The sequence below is a fragment of the Salvelinus alpinus genome, chromosome 28, assembly GCF_045679555.1.
Source record: "Salvelinus alpinus chromosome 28, SLU_Salpinus.1, whole genome shotgun sequence".
NCBI classification, from domain to species: domain Eukaryota; kingdom Metazoa; phylum Chordata; class Actinopteri; order Salmoniformes; family Salmonidae; genus Salvelinus; species Salvelinus alpinus.
This window is the reverse complement of record NC_092113.1, coordinates 35,608,512-35,629,051: the sequence shown is the minus strand read 5'-3', so window position 1 is coordinate 35,629,051 and position 20,540 is coordinate 35,608,512. Positions and strand designations below refer to the sequence as shown.

Genomic DNA, 20,540 nt, shown 5'->3' with positions numbered 1-20,540 from the left:
ACCCCTATACATATCTACCTCCATCACTCCAGTATCCCTGCACATTGTCAACATGGTACTGAACTGACCCTGTATATAGTATGATTACCCCTATACATATCTACCTCCATCACTCCAGTATCCCTGCACATTGTCAACATGGTACTGAACTCACCCTGTATATAGTATGATTACCCCTATACATATCTACCTCTATCACTCCAGTATCCCTGCACATTGTCAACATGGTACTGGAACTCACCCTGTTTACTTACTTCTCCTGTTATTTTTTATTTCTTTGTGTTTTTGTTCTACTTTATGTTATTTTTTAGATCTACATCGATATTGATTACTGCCTTGTTGGGTTTAGAGCTAGCAAGAAAGGCAGTTTACTGTACTTGTGCACGTGACATTAACTTGAAACATATTTTGATTCAGAAAACTGGCCATTCATTAAGCAGGAAACAATCCACAATGTACAGAGGAAATGACATCCAACAACAACAACAAGGATGTTTACAAGCCAAGGAGCCTGAATAAGGGACACACACACACGCTGAACACACACACGCGCTACACACACGCGCGCGCGCACTACACACACGCGCGCACTACACACATGCACGCGCGCTGAACACACACGCGCTGAACACACACGCGCTGAACACACACGCGCTGAACACACACGCACACGCTGAACACACACTCACGCGCTGAACACACACTCACGCGCTGAACACACACTCACGCGCTGAACACACACTCACGCGCTGAACACACACTCACGCGCTGAACACACACTCACGCGCTGAACACACACTCACGCGCTGAACACACACTCACGCGCTGAACACACACTCACGCGCTGAACACACACGCGCAGAACACAAACGCGCTGAACACACACACACACACACGCTGGACACAAACGCGCTGAACACACACACACATACTGGACGCACACTGGACACACACGCACATACTGGACGCACACTGGACACACACACTGAACACACACGTACACACACACACTGACACACACTGAACACACACACAATGAGCGCACACACGCACTGAACACACACTGGACACACGCACACTGAACAAACTGAACACACGCACACACTGATCACATACACACTGGACACACACACATGCACACTGAACACACTGGACACATTCGCACACTGGGCACACACGCTGGGCGCACACACGCACACAGATCTCTACCATCATGCATGGCATCACAGTAGGAGTGTGTGGGGGCTGGTGCCTGGCTTAGAGATTGTGCTTGGTTCTGATAGTTGGTACAGTGACTGTCCTACTGTTCTATCCCTCCATCCTTGTTTTACTGTCTCTCCTCTCTCTCTAGTCTATTGTTCCTGTTCTCATTTGGTCTCTCTCTGTCAGATATCCACACGGAGGCGGTACAGGCAGCATTGGCCAAACACAAGGAGGAGAAGATGGCACTGCCCATGCCCACCAAACGCCGCTCTGCCTTCGTCCAGTCACCTGTAGAACACTGCACCCCTCCAGGTCACTATCAGAGAGTTGAAACTATGTTCTATGTAGGATTGCAAAATTCCACAAACTTTCCCAAAATGTTCCAGGTATCCTGGTATGGAAGATTCCTGGAATTTCAAGGTAATAAGCAGGAAATCTGGGAATCCTCCAACCAGGAGTTTTGGGAAAACCATGTAGTTTTGGGAAAGTTACCAGAGTTGTTCAACCTTAAGTATATGTTTGAGTAGTACTCTGTGGTGGTCGATAACTAGGTATATGTTTGAGTAGTACTCTGTGGTGGTCGATAACTAGGTATATGTTTGAGTAGTACTCTGGTGTGGTCGATAACTAGGTATATGTTTGAGTAGTACTCTGTGGTGGTCGATAACTAGGTATGTTTGAGTAGTACTCTGGTGTGGTCGATAACTAGGTATATGTTTGAGTAGTACTCTGGTGTGGTCGATAACTAGGTATATGTTTGAGTAGTACTCTGGTGTGGTCGATAACTAGGTATATGTTTGAGTAGTACTCTGTGGTGGTCGATAACTAGGTATATGTTTGAGTAGTACTCTGTGGTGGTCGATAACTAGGTATATGTTTGAGTAGTACTCTGGTGTGGTCGATAACTAGGTATATGTTTGAGTAGTACTCTGTGGTGGTCGATAACTAGGTATATGTTTGAGTAGTACTCTGGTGTGGTCGATAACTAGGTATATGTTTGAGTAGTACTCTGGTGTGGTCGATAACTAGGTATATGTTTGAGTAGTACTCTGTGGTGGTCGATAACTAGGTATATGTTTGAGTAGTACTCTGGTGTGGTCGATAACTAGGTATGTTTGAGTAGTACTCTGGTGTGGTCGATAACTAGTTATATGTTTGAGTAGTACTCTGGTGTGGTCGATAACTAGTTATACAGTGGGGAGAACAAGTATTTGATACACTGCCGATTTTGCAGGTTTTCCTACTTACAAAGCATGTAGAGGTCTGTCATTTTTATCATAGGTACACTTCAACTGTGAGAGACGGAATCTAAAACAAAAATCCAGAAAATCACATTGTATGATTTTTAAGTAATTAATTTGCATTTTATTGCATGACATAAGTATTTGATACATCAGAAAAGCAGAACTTAATATTTGGTACAGAAACCTTTGTTTGCAATTACAGAGATCATACGTTTCCTGTAGTTCTTGACCAGGTTTGCACACACTGCAGCAGGGATTTTGGCCCACTCCTCCATACAGACCTTCTCCAGATCCTTCAGGTTTCGGGGCTGTCGCTGGGCAATATGGACTTTCAGCTCCCTCCAAAGATTTTCTATTGGGTTCAGGTCTGGAGACTGGCTAGGCCACTCCAGGACCTTGAGATGCTTCTTACGGAGCCACTCCTTAGTTGCCCTGGCTGTGTGTTTCGGGTCGTTGTCATGCTGGAAGACCCAGCCACGACCCATCTTCAATGCTCTTACTGAGGGAAGGAGGTTGTTGGCCAAGATCTCGCGATACATGGCCCCATCCATCCTCCCCTCAATACGGTGCAGTCGTCCTGTCCCCTTTGCAGAAAACCATCCCAAAAGAATGATGTTTCCACCTCCATGCTTCACGGTTGGGATGGTGATCTTGGGGTTGTACTCATCCTTCTTCTTCCTCCAAACATGGCGAGTGAAGTTTAGACCAAAAAGCTCTATTTTTGTCTCAACAGACCACATGACCTTCTCCCATTCCTCCTCTGGATCATCCAGATGGTCATTGGCAAACTTCAGACGGGCCTGGACATGCGTTGGCTTGAGCAGGGGGACCTTGCGTGCGCTGCAGGATTTTAATCCATGACGGCGTAGTGTGTTACTAATGGTTTTCTTTGAGACTGTGGTCCCAGCTCTCTTCAGGTCATTGACCAGGTCCTGCCGTGTAGTTCTGGCTGATCCCTCACCTTCCTCATGATCATTGATGCCCCACGAGGTGAGATCTTGCATGGAGCCCCAGACCGAGGGTGATTGACCATCATCTTGAACTTCTTCCATTTTCTAATAATTGCGCCAACAGTTGTTGCCTTCTCACCAAGCTGCTTGCCTATTGTCCTGTAGCCCATCCCAGCCTTGTGCAGGTTTACAATTTTATCCCTGATGTCCTTACACAGCTCTCTGGTCTTGGCCATTGTGGAGAGGTTGGAGTCTGTTTGATTGAGGTTGTGGACAGGTGTCTTTTATACAGGTAACGAGTTCAAACAGGTGCAGTTAATACAGGTAATGAGTGGAGAACAGGAGGGCTTCTTAAAGAAAAACTAACAGGTCTGTGAGAGCCGGAATTCTTACTGGTTGGTAGGTGATCAAATACTTATGTCATGCAATAAAATGCAAATTAATTACTTAAAAATCATACAATGTGATTTTCTGGATTTTTGTTTTAGATTCCGTCTCTCACAGTTGAAGTGTACCTATGATAAAAATTACAGACCTCTACATGCTTTGTAAGTAGGAAAACCTGCAAAATCGGCAGTGTATCAAATACTTGTTCTCCCCACTGTATGTTTGAGTAGTACTCTGGTGTGGTCGATAACCAGGTATATGTTTGAGTAGTACTCTGGTGGTTGATAACTAGGTATATGTTTGAGTAGTACTCTGTGGTGGTCGATAACTAGGTGTATGTTTGAGTATTACTCTGTGGTGGTCGATAACTAGTTATATGTTTGAGTAGTACTCTGTGGTGGTCGATAACTAGGTATATGTTTGAGTAGTACTCTGGTGTGGTCGATAACTAGTTATATGTTTGAGTAGTACTCTGGTGTTGTCGATAACTAGTTATATGTTTGAGTAGTACTCTGTGGTGGTCGATAACTAGGTATATGTTTGAGTAGTACTCTGTGGTGGTTGATAACTAGGTATATGTTTGAGTAGTACTCTGTGGTGGTCGATAACTAGGTGTATGTTTGAGTAGTACTCTGTGGTGGTCGATAACTAGGTGTATGTTTGAGTAGTACTCTGTGGTGGTCGATAACTAGGTATATGTTTGAGTAGTACTCTGTGGTGGTCGATAACTAGGTATATGTTTGAGTAGTACTCTGTGGTGGTCGATAACTAGGTATATGTTTGAGTAGTACTCTGTGGTGGTCGATAACTATTTATATGTTTGAGTAGTACTCTGGTGGTCGATAACTAGTTATATGTTTGAGTAGTACTCTGTGGTGGTCGATAACTAGGTATATGTTTGAGTAGTACTCTGGTGTGGTCGATAACTAGGTATATGTTTGAGTAGTACTCTGGTGTGGTCGATAACTAGGTATATGTTTGAGTATTACTCTGTGGTGGTCGATAACTAGTTATATGTTTGAGTAGTACTCTGTGGTGGTCGATAACTAGTTATATGTTTGAGTAGTACTCTGTGGTGGTCGATAACTAACCCTGGTCCTGAAGAGCTACAGTTCAGGGTGTGCACTGTGCAGGCTTTAGTTCCAGACCAGCATTAACACACCTGCTCCCTCAGTCTTGATGATCAGTAACAACTTTTGCTGAGTTGGTTGAGGTGTGAGTCGGGATAACGCCTGCACGTCCTGTCAGGACCAGGGATGGTTGGGCTATCACAGCTTTAACCCTGGAACAGGAGGTTCCCCTGTTCACTAACAATGTAACCCACCTGGGGGTTCCACTGTTCCCCGTTCACTAACAACGTAACCCACCTGGGGGTTCCACTGTTCCCCGTTCACTAACAATGTAACCCACCTGGGGGTTCCACTGTTCCCCGTTCACTAACAATGTAACCCACCTGGGGGTTCCACTGTTCCCCGTTCACTAACAACGTAACCCACCTGGGGGTTCAACTGTTCCCCGTTCACTAACAATGTAACCCACCTGGGGGTTCCACTGTTCCCCGTTCACTAACAACGTAACCCACCTGGGGGTTCCACTGTTCCCCGTTCACTAACAATGTAACCCACCTGGGGGTTCCACTGTTCCCCGTTCACTAACAATGTAACCCACCTGGGGGTTCCACTGTTCCCCGTTCACTAACAACGTAACCCACCTGGGGGATGCCACGGCAGCTATTTTGCGTAACTAATCTCACCACTCATCACAAATGTGGTTCTGTCTCCCTGTCAGACACATCGTCAGCGTCTGAGGACGAGGGTTCCCTGCGTCGCCAGGCGGCTCTGAGTGCAGTGCTGGCCCAGAGCCTCCAGAGCCCAGACTACTGGATCAACCGCTCAGTGCAGAGCTCCTCCTCCACCTCCTCCTCCACCTCCTCCACCCTGTCCCACGGAGAGAATAAGACCCCCACTTCCGCGCTGGCCGACATACTGGCGAGCACACGCATAGGTGCGACACACACACTCTGCAAACACACACACACAACCCACACGTGCATGGGTAAGACACACACGCATAGGTAAGACGAACACAGCCAAGCATGCATAGGTTAACCCACACAGAAACCCATTTGTAAGTGTAACATCCTGTAAATACACAGGTTTGGATGACCGACAACCCTGGTTTAGGTGTCCTATAGAATAGAGCTAAAGTCAACCATCTGAGTGTCTAACTGTCCCCTCCTCTCCACCTCTTTCCTCCAGAGAACAGTGTCCCCCCAGACGTGACATCCTCAACCCCTGAGAGGCGTTCAAGGGTGGACTCCAGAGTGGACCTGCCCCCCAATGCTATGCCCAGGGGGATGCCCCGAGGACAGAGCCGCACCAGCATGCTGGATACCACCGCTGACGGTATGCGCAAACACACACACCGCAGAACAGCGACACGCTGGTGGAACACTGCAGAACAGCGACACGCTGGTGGAACACACTGCAGAACAGCGACGCGCTGGTGGAACACACTGCAGAACAGCGACACGCTGGTGGAACACACTGCAGGACAGCGACGCGCTGGGAGAACACACCGCAGAACCTTTTTTTTTTATATAATCAGTTTTTTCTCAGAGATAATGGTACATTGACAAAACAACATTAAATGAATCTCATCTCAGTTGTGTTGAGAATGCTGCTTACATGCTATATTTGGTTCTTTTTTGGGGTGATCTGTTTTTCTGTCGTACGTGTCCTGTCGTACGTGTCCAATCAGCTTGCTTTGCCACCTCGTCAGTCGTCTGTCCTGTCTGTTTGTCTACTCTTCACAGAGAGAAATACCCTTCTGTTTTTGACCCCAAGTTTAGTTCTATTGTATCTACCTGTGCTGCTTTCAAAGCACAGGCCATGTTGACCCTTTACTCTGTGTGTGTGTGTGTGTGTGTGTGTGTGTGTGTGTGCGTGTGCAGTTATGTGCATGCTTGTGTTGTGTTTGTGTCTCTGTATGATCGTGACTGAGTGTGTGTGTCTATGATCATGTGTGTAATTCCCTTCCTCCTGCCTCTACCTCTGTCCTGCCTCTACCTCCGTGTCCAGGTGTACCAGTAAACAGCCGTGTGTCCACTAAGATCCAGCAGCTACTCAACACTCTGAAACGGCCCAAGAGACCTCCGCTCAGTGACTTCTTCCTGGACGACTCAGAGGAGATTGTAGAGGGTAAGATACATAGGACCCACTCCAGTACTTCAAAACATATTCCAACATTCCCAGTGGTGTAAAAGTACTTTAAAGTACTCCTTAAGTAGTTTATTTGGTATCTGTACTTTACTATTTATATTTTTGGCAACTTTTATTTTTACTTCACTACATTCCTAAAGAAAATAATGTACTTTTTACTCCATACATTTTCCCGGACACCCAAAAGTAGTCGTTACATTTTGACAGGAAAATGGTCCAATTCACACACTTATCAAGAGAACATCCCTGGTCATCCCTACTGCCTCTGATCTGGTGGACTCACTAAACACAAATGCTTTGTTTCTAAATGATGTCTGAGTGTTGGAGTTTGCCCCTGACTATCCGTCAATAAAAAAACTAGAAATAAAATTGAGCTGTCTGGTTTGCTTAATATAAGGAAGTTGAAATGATTTTTACTTTCACTTTTGATACTAATGTACATTTGAGCAATTTCATGTACTTGTGATATTTATATTTAAAACCAAATACTTTTAGACTTATATTCAAGTAGTATTACTCAAGTAGACTTTTACTTGAGTCATTTTCAATGAAGGTTTCTTGAGTACTTTTTCCATCATTGGACATCCCTCCCTACTTCCTGAAAATGATGTAATAAGTGGAAAGCAGATATCTGTCTGTTTTATTAGTCTTCATTAAACCAGTAGAAACTCAACTTTACTCTATTTTTTTAATACTCTTTTTCTTTTCTTCACCTCATTTTCTTCTCCCATGCCCTGTTCTTTTCCTCCTCCTTCCATCCCTCTTTCCTCGCCTATCCATCCCGTCCCTGTGATCTTCTCCTACTCTCCCCTCTCCGTAGTACCCCAGCCAGACCCCAACACCCCCAGGCCAGAGGGCCGTCAGATCATCCCAGTGAAGGGGGAGCCCCTGGGGGTGGTCAGTAACTGGCCCCCGGCCCTGCAGGCTGCCCTGGCACGTTGGGGGGCTTCACAGGCCAAGAGCCCCGCTCTCACCACCCTGGACGTTACCGGGAAACCCCTCTACACGCTGACGTACGGTAGGTCTCACCGTCTGAAATGGCACTCTGCTCCCTATATGCCAGGGAATAGGGAGCCATTTCAGGCTAACCCCCAGTCTCAGAGTGGACTTGTTTAGTTTATAACTAATGTTATGTAGTTCAGAAGATCACCCTCTCAGTCAATCTATGGAGAGCTGAGGTCATATAGTCTCCTCTGAGAAATTGCTCTTCTCTGTCTCTCTGTCTCTCTCTGTCTCTCTCTGTCTCTCTCTGTCTCTCTCTGTCTCTCTCTGTCTCTCTCTGTCTCTCTCTGTCTCTCTCTCTCTCTTCTCTCTTCTCTCTTCTCTCTCTCCTCTCTCTCTCTCACAGGTAAACTGTGGAGCCGCAGTCTGAAGCTGGCCTACACTCTGTTAAACAAACTGGGCACGAAGAACGAACCTGTCCTGAGACCTGGAGATAGGGTACATGGTCAAAACACACAACCAATCAGACGGGATGACACAGACACACATTTCTTCCTCCACTCTTCTCTCCTTCACGCTTTACCACATTGATTGATTGATGCTTATTTAAAAACATGATCTGTGTCTTCTCCATGCAATGCACAGACAACACAATAAACAATGTAAGATATTCCCCATTGTGACACAGGTTGACGTTTATTGTCATGAATCTTGCCCTGGAGGCAGAACTGAGCGATTTCCGCTAGATGGGCCAGCTGCAATGTCAAAATTTGCTATATCGTAAAATTTCATGAAAACAGATATTTGCTTTTTGTTCTTAATTTAAGGTTAGGCATTAGGTTTAGCAGTGTGGTTAAGGTTGGGGTTAAAATCAGATTTTGTGGCTGTGCCAGCTAGTGACCCCTCTGCAGAGCTCCCTCCAGTGCATGAGTCATCCCAGTAAATGCCAACCTGCCATTGTGAGGTGCTGTACTGTGTCTGAAACTGTACTGTCTATCCCCTAGGTGGCATTGGTGTACCCTAACACTGACCCTGCGATGTTCTGGGTGGCCTTCTATGGCTGTCTCCTAGCAGAGGTCATCCCTGTACCCATAGAGGTGCCACTGTCTCGACAGGTAAGGACTTCAATACCCACTCAGGCATATCTGGGTTCAAATTCTATTTAATTAACTATAATAAAATCCCTTGCTATTACACAGCAAAATACAGTGGCATTTAAAAAGTAATGATCTAGATTTTATTTGTCCTTTTCAAATGCTTATATTTGTGTTTCACAACCCAGGACGCAGGCAGTCTTCAGATTGGCTTCCTATTGGGCAGCTGTGGGGTGGGCCTCGCCCTGACCAGTGAGCTCTGTCTTAAAGGACTGCCCAAGACTCCCCAGGGAGAGATCATGCAGTTCAAAGGTCAGCACAGCTGGCATTGCTGGTAGATGTCCATTATATTGTGGATAGGTAGATGTCCATTATATTGTGGATAGGTAGATGTCCATTATATTGTGGATAGGTAGATGTCCATTGTATTGTGGATAGGTAGATGTCCATTGTATTGTGGATGGGTAGATGTCCATTGTATTGTGGATAGGTAGATGTCCATTGTATTGTGGATGGGTAGACGTCCATTATATTGTGGATAGGTAGACGTCCGTTATATTGTGGATGGGTAGACGTCCGTTATATTGTGGATGGGTAGACATCCGTTATATTGTGGATGGGTAGACGTCCGTTATATTGTGGATGGGTAGACGTCCGTTATATTGTGGATGGGTAGACGTCCGTTATATTGTGGATGGGTAGACGTCCGTTATATTGTGGATGGGTAGACGTCCGTCATATTGTGGATGGGTAGACGTCCGTTATATTGTGGATGGGTAGACGTCCGTTATATTGTGGATGGGTAGACGTCCGTTATATTGTGGATGGGTAGACGTCCGTTATATTGTGGATGGGTAGACGTCCGTTATATTGTGGATGGGTAGACGTCCGTTATATTGTGGATGGGTAGACGTCCGTTATATTGTGGATGGGTAGACGTCCGTTATATTGTGGATGGGTAGACGTCCGTCATATTGTGGATGGGTAGACGTCCGTTATATTGTGGATGGGTAGACGTCCGTTATATTGTGGATGGGTAGACGTCCGTCATATTGTGGATGGGTAGACGTCCGTTATATTGTGGATGGGTAGACGTCCGTTATATTGTGGATGGGTAGACGTCCGTCATATTGTGGATGGGTAGACGTCCGTTATATTGTGGATGGGTAGACGTCCGTCATATTGTGGATGGGTAGACGTCCGTTATATTGTGGATGGGTAGACGTCCGTTATATTGTGGATGGGTAGACGTCCGTCATATTGTGGATGGGTAGACGTCCGTTATATTGTGGATGGGTAGACGTCCGTCATATTGTGGATGGGTAGACGTCCGTCATATTGTGGGTGGGTAGACGTCCGTCATATTGTGGGTGGGTAGACGTCCGTCATATTGTGGGTGGGTAGACGTCCGTCATATTGTGGGTGGGTAGACGTCCGTCATATTGTGGGTGGGTAGACGCCCGTCGTCTTGTGGGTGGGTAGACGCCCGTCGTCTTGTGGGTGGGTAGACGCCCGTCGTCTTGTGGGTGGGTAGACGCCCGTCGTCTTGTGGGTGGGTAGACGCCCGTCGTCATGTGGGTGGGTAGACGCCCGTCGTCATGTGGGTGGGTAGACGCCCGTCGTCATGTGGGTGGGTAGACGCCCGTCGTCATGTGGGTGGGTAGACGCCCGTCGTCATGTGGGTGGGTAGACGCCCGTCGTCATGTGGGTGGGTAGACGCCCGTCGTCATGTGGGTGGGTAGACGCCCGTCGTCATGTGGGTGGGTAGACGTATGCCCACTAATGTTCCTAATACCACCTTTTAATAGCTACAACATTTGGATCTTTGTCCGGTCATCAAACTGACTAGTATTGGCCTGTGTATACATTATGCTGATGGTATCTTTCTGCCTCCCAGGTTGGCCCCGTATGAAGTGGGTTGTGACAGACACCAAGTACCTGACCAAGCCATCTAAAGACTGGCAGCCCCACATCCCCACTGCCAACACAGACACAGCTTATATCGAGGTGAGACATGTCCTGAACATTATGTGTGTATTTTATGAAGAAAATAAATGCTAGTTTGTCGTTTTGTGTATGTATGTATGTTTTTTTAACTTGTGTATCGCTTAGCACTGACCCCATTTAGTCGACTGGCTGTTGGTCCACCGAGATTTATTTTAGTCGAGCAGCAGCAGCAGCAATAACAAAAAACAGACATCTACAGTGGTTCCTCCTTTAAAAGTTGCGAGCTTACACCGCGGGACTTAGAGGTACCCAGCGTCACGGCTTCATTGCTCCAGACCACCACAAGGGGGAGTTAGAGCACTCATTATGCATTTGGGTCCCAAGGTTTTTATATGACCAATCATATCGAGTGGTTCCAATGACACATTTTTCTCTGGTGACTTCAGCAAAAGATGGCTGACAGGGAAGAAAATATAAGTAGTTATAACAAGTCAAGCAAAAAATGTACAATTGAGAGGAGTATGTTAATGTAGAGGCAAACGATTGTCCATATTTTTTGGTCATAAAGTACATTTACGAAAATCACTATTTAGCAAGTGTTTTTTTTCAGCCATATCCAATACCAGGTGTATCAAACTCAATCATTTTACACTTCAACAGTGTTTACTGCTCCTGGGACATCAATGATTACACATTGTAACTATGCAACAGACTGGAAACATGACAGGCTATTTGCTCTGAGACTGGCATAATAATGTAATGAAACAAGCAGGAAGCAGGATTCGAACCCTCAACATTCTAGACCGAAGTCCAGCACGCTATCGACTGTGCCCAAATGTATTAATTGGGGTTTTGGGGCTAAAAATACTTTATCAATTGGAATCTTTAACGTGAAAAGGGGAACACAAGATTAACTGCTACAAAGAAACCACGCTAAAGAACACTCTGTAATGTTCACAACTACATATACTTTGAACTCGCAAAAAGTGGGAGATGTGGTCATGAAACACTGGCATGTTTTATCATCGGTCCCAGCTTTGCCTGCTGAATTTAAGAATCCACCACTTATTGTATATAGGGGAGGTTGCAATTTACGCAATGAATTGGTTCATGCCAACTGCCAGCCACAAACGACTCAGCCAGGCTCTTTTACGCCCTCTTCCAAGTGGTAGCTATAAATGCAGAGATTGTGCACAGTGCAACAATATGATGAAGTATGAATATTTCTGCCACTTACATACAGGAAAACAGTTCCAAATAAATGACATTATTATGTGCTCCACCACCCATGCTATCTGCATTATTAAATGTTCATGTGGGCTGTGCTATGTAGGTAAAATCTCTCGTTCTCTCAAACAGAGAATCAGTCAACATAAAAGTTCAATTAGGAGAAACGACAGGGATTATCCAGTCTCAGTACATTTTAATGACCTAAAACATGACATTTCTACCTTTTTTAGATTTTGTGGCATAGAGAAAGTTAAGATATCAGACGGGGAGGTGATATAAATAAAACTTTCAATCCTGTAGTCTGCTCCTGACCTTCACGTTGTACAGCGCCATATTTTCCATTCCATCCTAACGGAAACCCTGAGTTTAAAAAAAAGTTTTTCTCTGAATAGAATCACCATAATATTTAATCAAATTAATACAAATTTCTAAAAATGAATCCCATTTACTATGTTATTACAAAGAAGGTTTTAAATTCTTTGGTAATTCCAAAACGGAATACTATCAAATGATTCTCAAAGATGCCCTCTGGTGGTCAAACTAGCAATAACTTGCAGTCAGAATTAAACGACGTGCCACAGAATGCTGCGGCAGCTCGCAAGTAGTGCCGCAGTATGACGCAACTTTTTAAGGAGGAACCACTGTAATCATGGTGTACAAGACTCCTGTCTGAGTGGACTGATGCATTGTGGAGGCCCGTTGGGATGGCACAGTCCATCAGTCTGACGTGCTACTGAAATTGCGTTTGGTTATATTATGTAAGAACAATGGTGAAAACACAAATTAAAATATTATTTTATAACAAATGCTCTTTCTCCTGTGTTGGATAGTGGTCGCTGTCAGGTGTCCCCGGTTTTGAAATGCATCAGTGCGCTTTTGAATTGGCGCCCTTTCCTAGACCATGTTGCTATGTGCATAATAGCAAAGTTAACCAGCATATTGGTGTTGAGAACAATGTGGTGAAAGCAGCAGCAGAGTTAGGAGACGAGAAAACAGCCCTTGTCTTATTGTCTAAGAAAAGTCAGGAGAGAGAAAATACCAACTTAATTAGGTCTATAATCAATAACCTAACTGTTAAATGTGCCTGGCTTTAACAATCATCCACATACAGTGGGGCAAAAAAGTATTTAGTCAGCCACCAATTGTGCAAGTTCTCCCACTTAAAAAGATGAGAGAGGCCTGTAATTTTCATCATAGGTAAACTTCAACTATGACAGACAAGCTCAGTGAATATATTTGATTAAAACACATAGGATGTGTCTATATAAGGAAAAATACGTATAAAAATGTCAACCAATCGACAACTACTGTGATTATTATTATTTGACTATGCTGGTCATTTATGAACATTTGAACATCTTGGCCATGTTCTGTTATAATCTCCACCCGGCACAGCCAGAAGAGGACTGGCCACCCCTCATAGCCTGGTTCCTCTCTAGGTTTCTTCCTAGGTTTTGGACTTTCTAGGGAGTTTTTCCTAGCCACCCTGCTTCTACGCCTGCATTGCTTGCTGTTTGGGGTTTTAGGCTGGGTTTCTGTACAGCACTTTGAGACATCAGCTGACGTAAGAAGACGACTTTTAGTCGACCAAGATTTGTTTTTAGTCGGGGACAGCCCTAGTATCGCTGATTTATTTTGTGATTGTATTTATTTATTTAACTCTGATTGTGTTCTGCTCTCCCAGTACAAGGCCAGTAAAGAGGGGACGGTGATGGGAGTAGCCGTGTCTAAGATAGCCTTGTTGACACACTGTCAAGCCCTGACACAGGCCTGCAACTACTGTGAAGGTAAGTGCATGATTAACACACACCATTGAGCCCGTCCTCCTATAGCCTCTCTCTTGCGCTCTCTCTCTCATATATATTTATATATATCCATACATATACTCACTCAGATCAGCTTTTAGACAAAGGGCACTTTAGCCTCTCTCTGTCTCAGAGAACATTAGATCCCATGAGGGGAATCCACAGAGGCAACCAGACTGTTCCTGGAACACAGTGTTTCCCTGTCCACAGTTAAATCAGCTATATTGTAGACTTATCATGTGATATTTACATTTACATTTAAGTCATTTAGCAGACGCTCTTATCCAGAGCGACTTACAAATTGGAAAGTTCATACATATTCATCCTGGTCCCCCCGTGGGAATTGAACCCTGGTCCCCCCGTGGGAATTGAACCCACAACCCTGGCGTTGCAAGCGCCATGCTCTACCAACTGAGCCACACGGGACCACATGATGATGATATAAAGCTGTTGTTACATGTCCTGTGGTAACCTCGCTATATGGAGAATGTACTGTTGGTATCCTTAAAGTGTCTATGTATCTGTAACCTTTGAAATGTTTGACTCCTTTCTGACTGTGATGTGCATTGAAATAAAGTATTTCAAATGTTTGTGTCCTCTCTCAGGAGAGACGTTGGTCAATGTCCTTGACTGTAAGAAGGACATGGGCTTGTGGCACGGGGTGCTAACCAGTGTGATGAACAGGATCCACACCATCACTGTACCCTACGCTGTTATGAAGGCCTGTCCCATGTCCTGGGTGCAAAGAGTCCACATACACAAAGGTAAGGCTACAGTTAGCTATAGCTTTTATATTGAAAACTGCATAGAAACTAGCACGCATTAGCATCCTAAACTGCATGCTATTGATTAAGGTAGCCTGGGTCGTGTTCATTAGGAAACATTGTAGAAAAACGTTTTAAGACGTTGTCCAAAGGAACATGATATTACCTCCCTGTTTGACTTTTTCTTCTCAGTTTCGTGCCTAATGAACATGACCCATATTATTAGCGATTAGAATTAGCACTATGTGTTGAGGCGATGAGATGTGAGCCTGAGCTGTCCCTCTTGTTTCTCCCCTGCAGCACGTGTAGCCGTGGTGAAGTGTCGTGACCTCCACTGGGCTATGATGGCTCACAGGGACCAGAGAGACACCAACCTGTCCTCCATACGCATGCTCATAGTAGCTGATGGAGCCAACCCCTGTGAGTCATTCACACACACACACACACACACACACACACACACACACACACACACACACACACACACACACACACACACACACACACACACACACACACACACACACACACACACACACACACACATGGACCAGAGACACATCAACCTGTCCTGTGAGTCACGTATACGTAGCAGACGTGACTCATGATTGCTTTATCTATTCCCCAAACTATTATTTGTCTTATATTGACCTTTCATAGTCTTCATCAGTGCCCTACCTCTATTGGTACACCGTGATATGTATTTTTAGATGCAGTGCACGCAACTTCCAAGAGAAACATCTGATCCGGTCTATTGGATTCATATAATCGGTTTGATTCTTAACAGGGAAGCACATTGCTGACACATTCTTATGTATTTTTGCTGTCCTTCAGGGTCCGTGTCGTCGTGCGACGCCTTCCTCAATGTGTTCCAGTCTCACGGGTTAAAGCCGGAGGTCATCTGCCCCTGTGCCTCCTCTCCTGAAGCTCTCACTGTGGCTATACGCAGGTAAACATCGTACATATCTGTCTACCTCTTTCTCGCTCTTTCTCTGATTCTCTCTCTCTCTCTCTTACACAATACACTGAGATCTTTCTGATACTCCCCCTCCAGGCCTGGTGCTCGTGGTACAGCCCTCCCTGCCAGGGCCATTCTCTCCATGGGCGGGCTGAGTCATGGGGTCATCAGGGTCAACACAGAGGACAAGAACTCTGCCCTCACTGTACAGGATGTAGGCCATGTGATGCCTGGAGGTACGCCACTCACTAAACTACAATATAACACACCTCACCTCACTATGACACACCTCACCTCACTATAACACACCACTCTACAACACACCACTCTACAACACACCACTCTACAACACACCACTCTACAACACACCACTCTACAACACACCACTCTACAACACACCACTCTACAACACACCACTCTACAACACACCACTCTACAACACACCACACCAACGTACCACACCGCACCAACATACCACACCACTCTATACCACACCACTACACTTCACTATAACACACCACACCACTCTATACCACAACACCACACTTATAACACACCACTCTATACCACACCACCACACTTCACTATAACACACCACACCACTCTATACCACACCACTCTATACCACAACACCACACTTATAACACACCACTCTATACCACACCACCACACTTCACTATAACATACCACACCACTCTATACCACACCACCACACTTCACTATAACACACCACACCACTCTATACCACACCACTCTATACCACAACACCACACTTATAACACACCACTCTATACCACACCACCACACTTCACTATAACACACCACACCACTCTATACCACACCACTCTATACCACAACACCACACTTATAACACACCACTCTATACCACACCACCACACTTCACTATAACATACCACACCACTCTATACCACACCACCACACTTCACTATAACACACCACACCACTCTATACCACACCACTCTATACCACACCACTCTATACCACACCACCACACTTCACTATAACACACCACACCACTCTATACCACACCACCACACTTCACTATAACACACCACACCACTCTATAACACACCACCACACTTCACTATAACACACCACACCACTCTATACCACACCACCACACTTCACTATAACACACCACTCTATACCACACCACTCTATACCACACCACTCTATACCACACCACTCTATACCACACCACACCACTCTATACCACACCACCACACTTCACTATAACACACCACACCACTCTATACCACACCACTCTATACCACACCACTCTATACCACACCACACCACTCTATACCACACCACACCACTCTATACCACACCACACCACTCTATACCACACCACCACACTTCACTATAACACACCACACCACTCTATACCACACCACTCTATACCACACCACACCACTCTATACCACACCACTCTATACCACACCACACCACTCTATACCACACCACTCTATACCACACCACTCTATACCACACCCCACCACTCTATACCACACCACCACACTTCACTATAACACACCACACCACTCTATAACACACCACCACACTTCACTATAACACACCACACCACTCTATAACACACCACCACACTTCACTATAACACACCACACCACTCTATACCACACCACTCTATACCACACCACCACACTTCACTATACCACACCACACCACTCTATACCACACCACACCACTCTATACCACACCACCACACTTCACTATAACACACCACACCACTCTATACCACACCACCACACTTCACTATACCACACCACACCACTCTATACCACACCACACCACTCTATACCACACCACCACACCACTCTATACCACACCACACCACTCTATACCACACCACACCACTCTATACCACACCACCACACTTCACTATAACACACCGCACCACTCTATACCACACCACTCTATACCACACCACTCTATACCACACCACACCACTCTATACCACACCACTCTATACCACACCACCACACTTCACTATAACACACCACACCACTCTATACCACACCACTCTATACCACACCACACCACTCTATACCACACCACTCTATACCACACCACACCACTCTATACCACACCACACCACTCTATACCACACCACCACACTTCACTATAACACACCACACCACTCTATAACACACCACCACACTTCACTATAACACACCACACCACTCTATAACACACCACCACACTTCACTATAACACACCACACCACTCTATACCACACCACTCTATACCACACCACCACACTTCACTATACCACACCACACCACTCTATACCACACCACACCACTCTACACCACACCACTCTATACCACACCACCACACTTCACTATAACACACCACACCACTCTATAACACACCACCACACTTCACTATAACACACCACACCACTCTATAACACACCACCACACTTCACTATAACACACCACACCACTCTATACCACACCACTCTATACCACACCACCACACTTCACTATACCACACCACACCACTCTATACCACACCACACCACTCTACACCACACCACTCTATACCACACCACACCACTCTACACCACACCACTCTATACCACACCACCACACTTCACTATACCACACCACTCTATACCACACCACCACACTTCACTATAACACACCACACCACTCTATAACACACCACTCTATACCACAACACCACACTTATAACACACCTCACTCTTTCTGTTTTCTGTTCCTCACACTGACTGACTTTAACCGTGGTGGTTTTACTGTGTCTCGTCAATGTCACTTCCCTGGTGTTAATTCTACTTGGCTCAGCGTTTTAGTCATTGCTTTAAAACCCCTTAAGGTCGATGTCCACTCCCCCTACATTCATCTAATTAGCATAATAACAACATCCCCAAACAAATCCATCCGTTTAAGCTTGAGATGTCATTCCACTGCATCCGCCTATGTGACACTTCCGTATCTGCGGTGAAAGGTGCCCGAGCTAGAGCGGTGTTTGTCAGACCAAGAGACATCTCGAAAATTGGTCGTCTCACAAAATCGTCTGTAGCGTCCGAATGGTTTGTCCAACAAATGGACAGATAAGACTCTCACGAACACGAAGGTCTTCTCCGTTTTGCTCTACGACCCCAACAGGCGTCTTGGGACTCGTCTGAAGTCGGTACAGCCGATCTGCCAACTTCTGTCTATAGCGTCCAAACGGTTTGGGCTACACACTAATATGACTCATCTGTGCAAAGGTGAGACTCTCAAAACACATGTCGGTTGTTTGGCTGCAGGACGTCCACAGGCCTCACAAGACTCGTCTGAAGGTGCCCCGGTATACAGCATATGGAGACTGTTTAGTGACAAAAATAAGGGGTTAAATGCATATTTAAAAAAATAAATGTTTCCTGATCTTATATCTCTCAGATATAGGATTGACACTTCAGAACAAACTTCTTTTAGAATTTTTGGGGGGGCTATCTGATGTTCCATGTCGTGAATCTGTTATTCAATGTGTTTTGTTTGGGAAAATAGCATTAAGGCCAAATAAAAATGTTCATCAAATATATATATATATTTTTTTATATACTTCTAGCGGTCTTCAAAATCAAATAGCAAAAATGATCCTTATCCTTGGGTTGACCTTCTTAAAACAATTATATGTATCTTAGTAGTGCCCCCCCCCCCAACTGCTGATTTTATACGGCACTTTTCATGGACCCAAAGATGCTTTTGGGAGTTGGTTTCTAATGTACAGTATGTGTGTTTTTAGCCCTAATGTCATAGTGTCTTGTGTTTCAGCTCTGATGTGTATCGTGAAGCCAGACGGGCCTCCACAGCTCTGTAAGACCGACGAGATCGGAGAGATAGTGTTGAACTCCAGGGCTGGAGGAACCATGTACTACGGTCTACCTGGAGTCACCAAGAACACCTTCGAGGTGAGGAGAGGACTGTTTACTGAACCCTCTCATCAAGTTTCTGTTCAGTGTAGTGCTACTGACACTGCGATGTAGCCATCAACCTAAGAACATGACTCCTCTGTCAGAGCATTACAATTCTAAAAGGTCTACCCCAACTGTATTATTCAGTGGTCATGGTTACCTATTACTAATTAGGGTTGCCAAGCAGCCATTTCATTTACAGAAGGTACCTGAATCTATGGTACCTTTGGTAATTAATACTGGAATAATGCTTATATTCCTATTATAGTATTCATTTATTTGATTTATCCATGTCCATATTGTCCATGAGTTTCTAGTGGATACACCATGTGGTTCAAGAGAAAATAGCCTAATTAAAAATTGACGCCAAAACATTGAGAACAAATATATATTGACATAGTAAACTAAAGTGTGTAAAAAAAAAAATAATAATATATATATATATATATAAAGGATATTTCATGTTGAAACCCTCATATTAAACACCATGGTATTCACTAAGTTGATGTTTTATATTTAGGGTAATGTTTTACAGCTTTGTCATTCTATACTGAACAAAAATATAAACGCAACATGCAACAATTTCTAAGATTTGACTGAGTTACAATTAATATAAGTCAATTGAAATAAATGAGGCCCGAATCTATAGATTTCACATGACTGGGAATACTGATATGCATCTGCTGGTCACAGATACCTTTAAAAATAAGGTAGGGGCGTGGATCAGAAAATACAGTCAGTATCTGGTGTGACCACCATTTGCCTCATGCAGCATGACACATCTCCTTCTCATAGAGTTGATCAGGCTGTTGATTGTGGAATGTTGTC

The 20,540-nt window shown here is 44.8% G+C and overlaps 1 protein-coding gene and 1 non-coding gene across 4 annotated transcripts in view; one reads left to right on the top strand and one right to left on the bottom strand.

The window, feature by feature from the left end:
* The window catches only part of LOC139557760 (disco-interacting protein 2 homolog B-A), a 107,746-nt gene that overhangs the window by 65,937 nt on the left and 21,269 nt on the right, over positions 1 to 20,540 (top strand). For all 3 annotated transcript variants that reach the window (XM_071372923.1, XM_071372925.1, XM_071372924.1), the window contains exons 4-18: positions 1,390 to 1,515; positions 5,573 to 5,788; positions 6,043 to 6,189; positions 6,865 to 6,984; positions 7,826 to 8,023; positions 8,354 to 8,445; positions 8,952 to 9,062; positions 9,230 to 9,353; positions 10,939 to 11,048; positions 13,903 to 14,005; positions 14,629 to 14,787; positions 15,088 to 15,207; positions 15,622 to 15,736; positions 15,842 to 15,981; positions 19,573 to 19,709. In XM_071372923.1, the coding sequence (XP_071229024.1) occupies positions 1,390 to 1,515; positions 5,573 to 5,788; positions 6,043 to 6,189; positions 6,865 to 6,984; positions 7,826 to 8,023; positions 8,354 to 8,445; positions 8,952 to 9,062; positions 9,230 to 9,353; positions 10,939 to 11,048; positions 13,903 to 14,005; positions 14,629 to 14,787; positions 15,088 to 15,207; positions 15,622 to 15,736; positions 15,842 to 15,981; positions 19,573 to 19,709 (2,018 nt within the window). The remainder of the gene's footprint in view (positions 1 to 1,389; positions 1,516 to 5,572; positions 5,789 to 6,042; positions 6,190 to 6,864; positions 6,985 to 7,825; positions 8,024 to 8,353; positions 8,446 to 8,951; positions 9,063 to 9,229; positions 9,354 to 10,938; positions 11,049 to 13,902; positions 14,006 to 14,628; positions 14,788 to 15,087; positions 15,208 to 15,621; positions 15,737 to 15,841; positions 15,982 to 19,572; positions 19,710 to 20,540) is intronic.
* Positions 14,375 to 14,451, bottom strand: trnaa-ugc (transfer RNA alanine (anticodon UGC)). Its single transcript has one exon. It is a non-coding gene; the product is annotated as a tRNA-Ala (tRNA).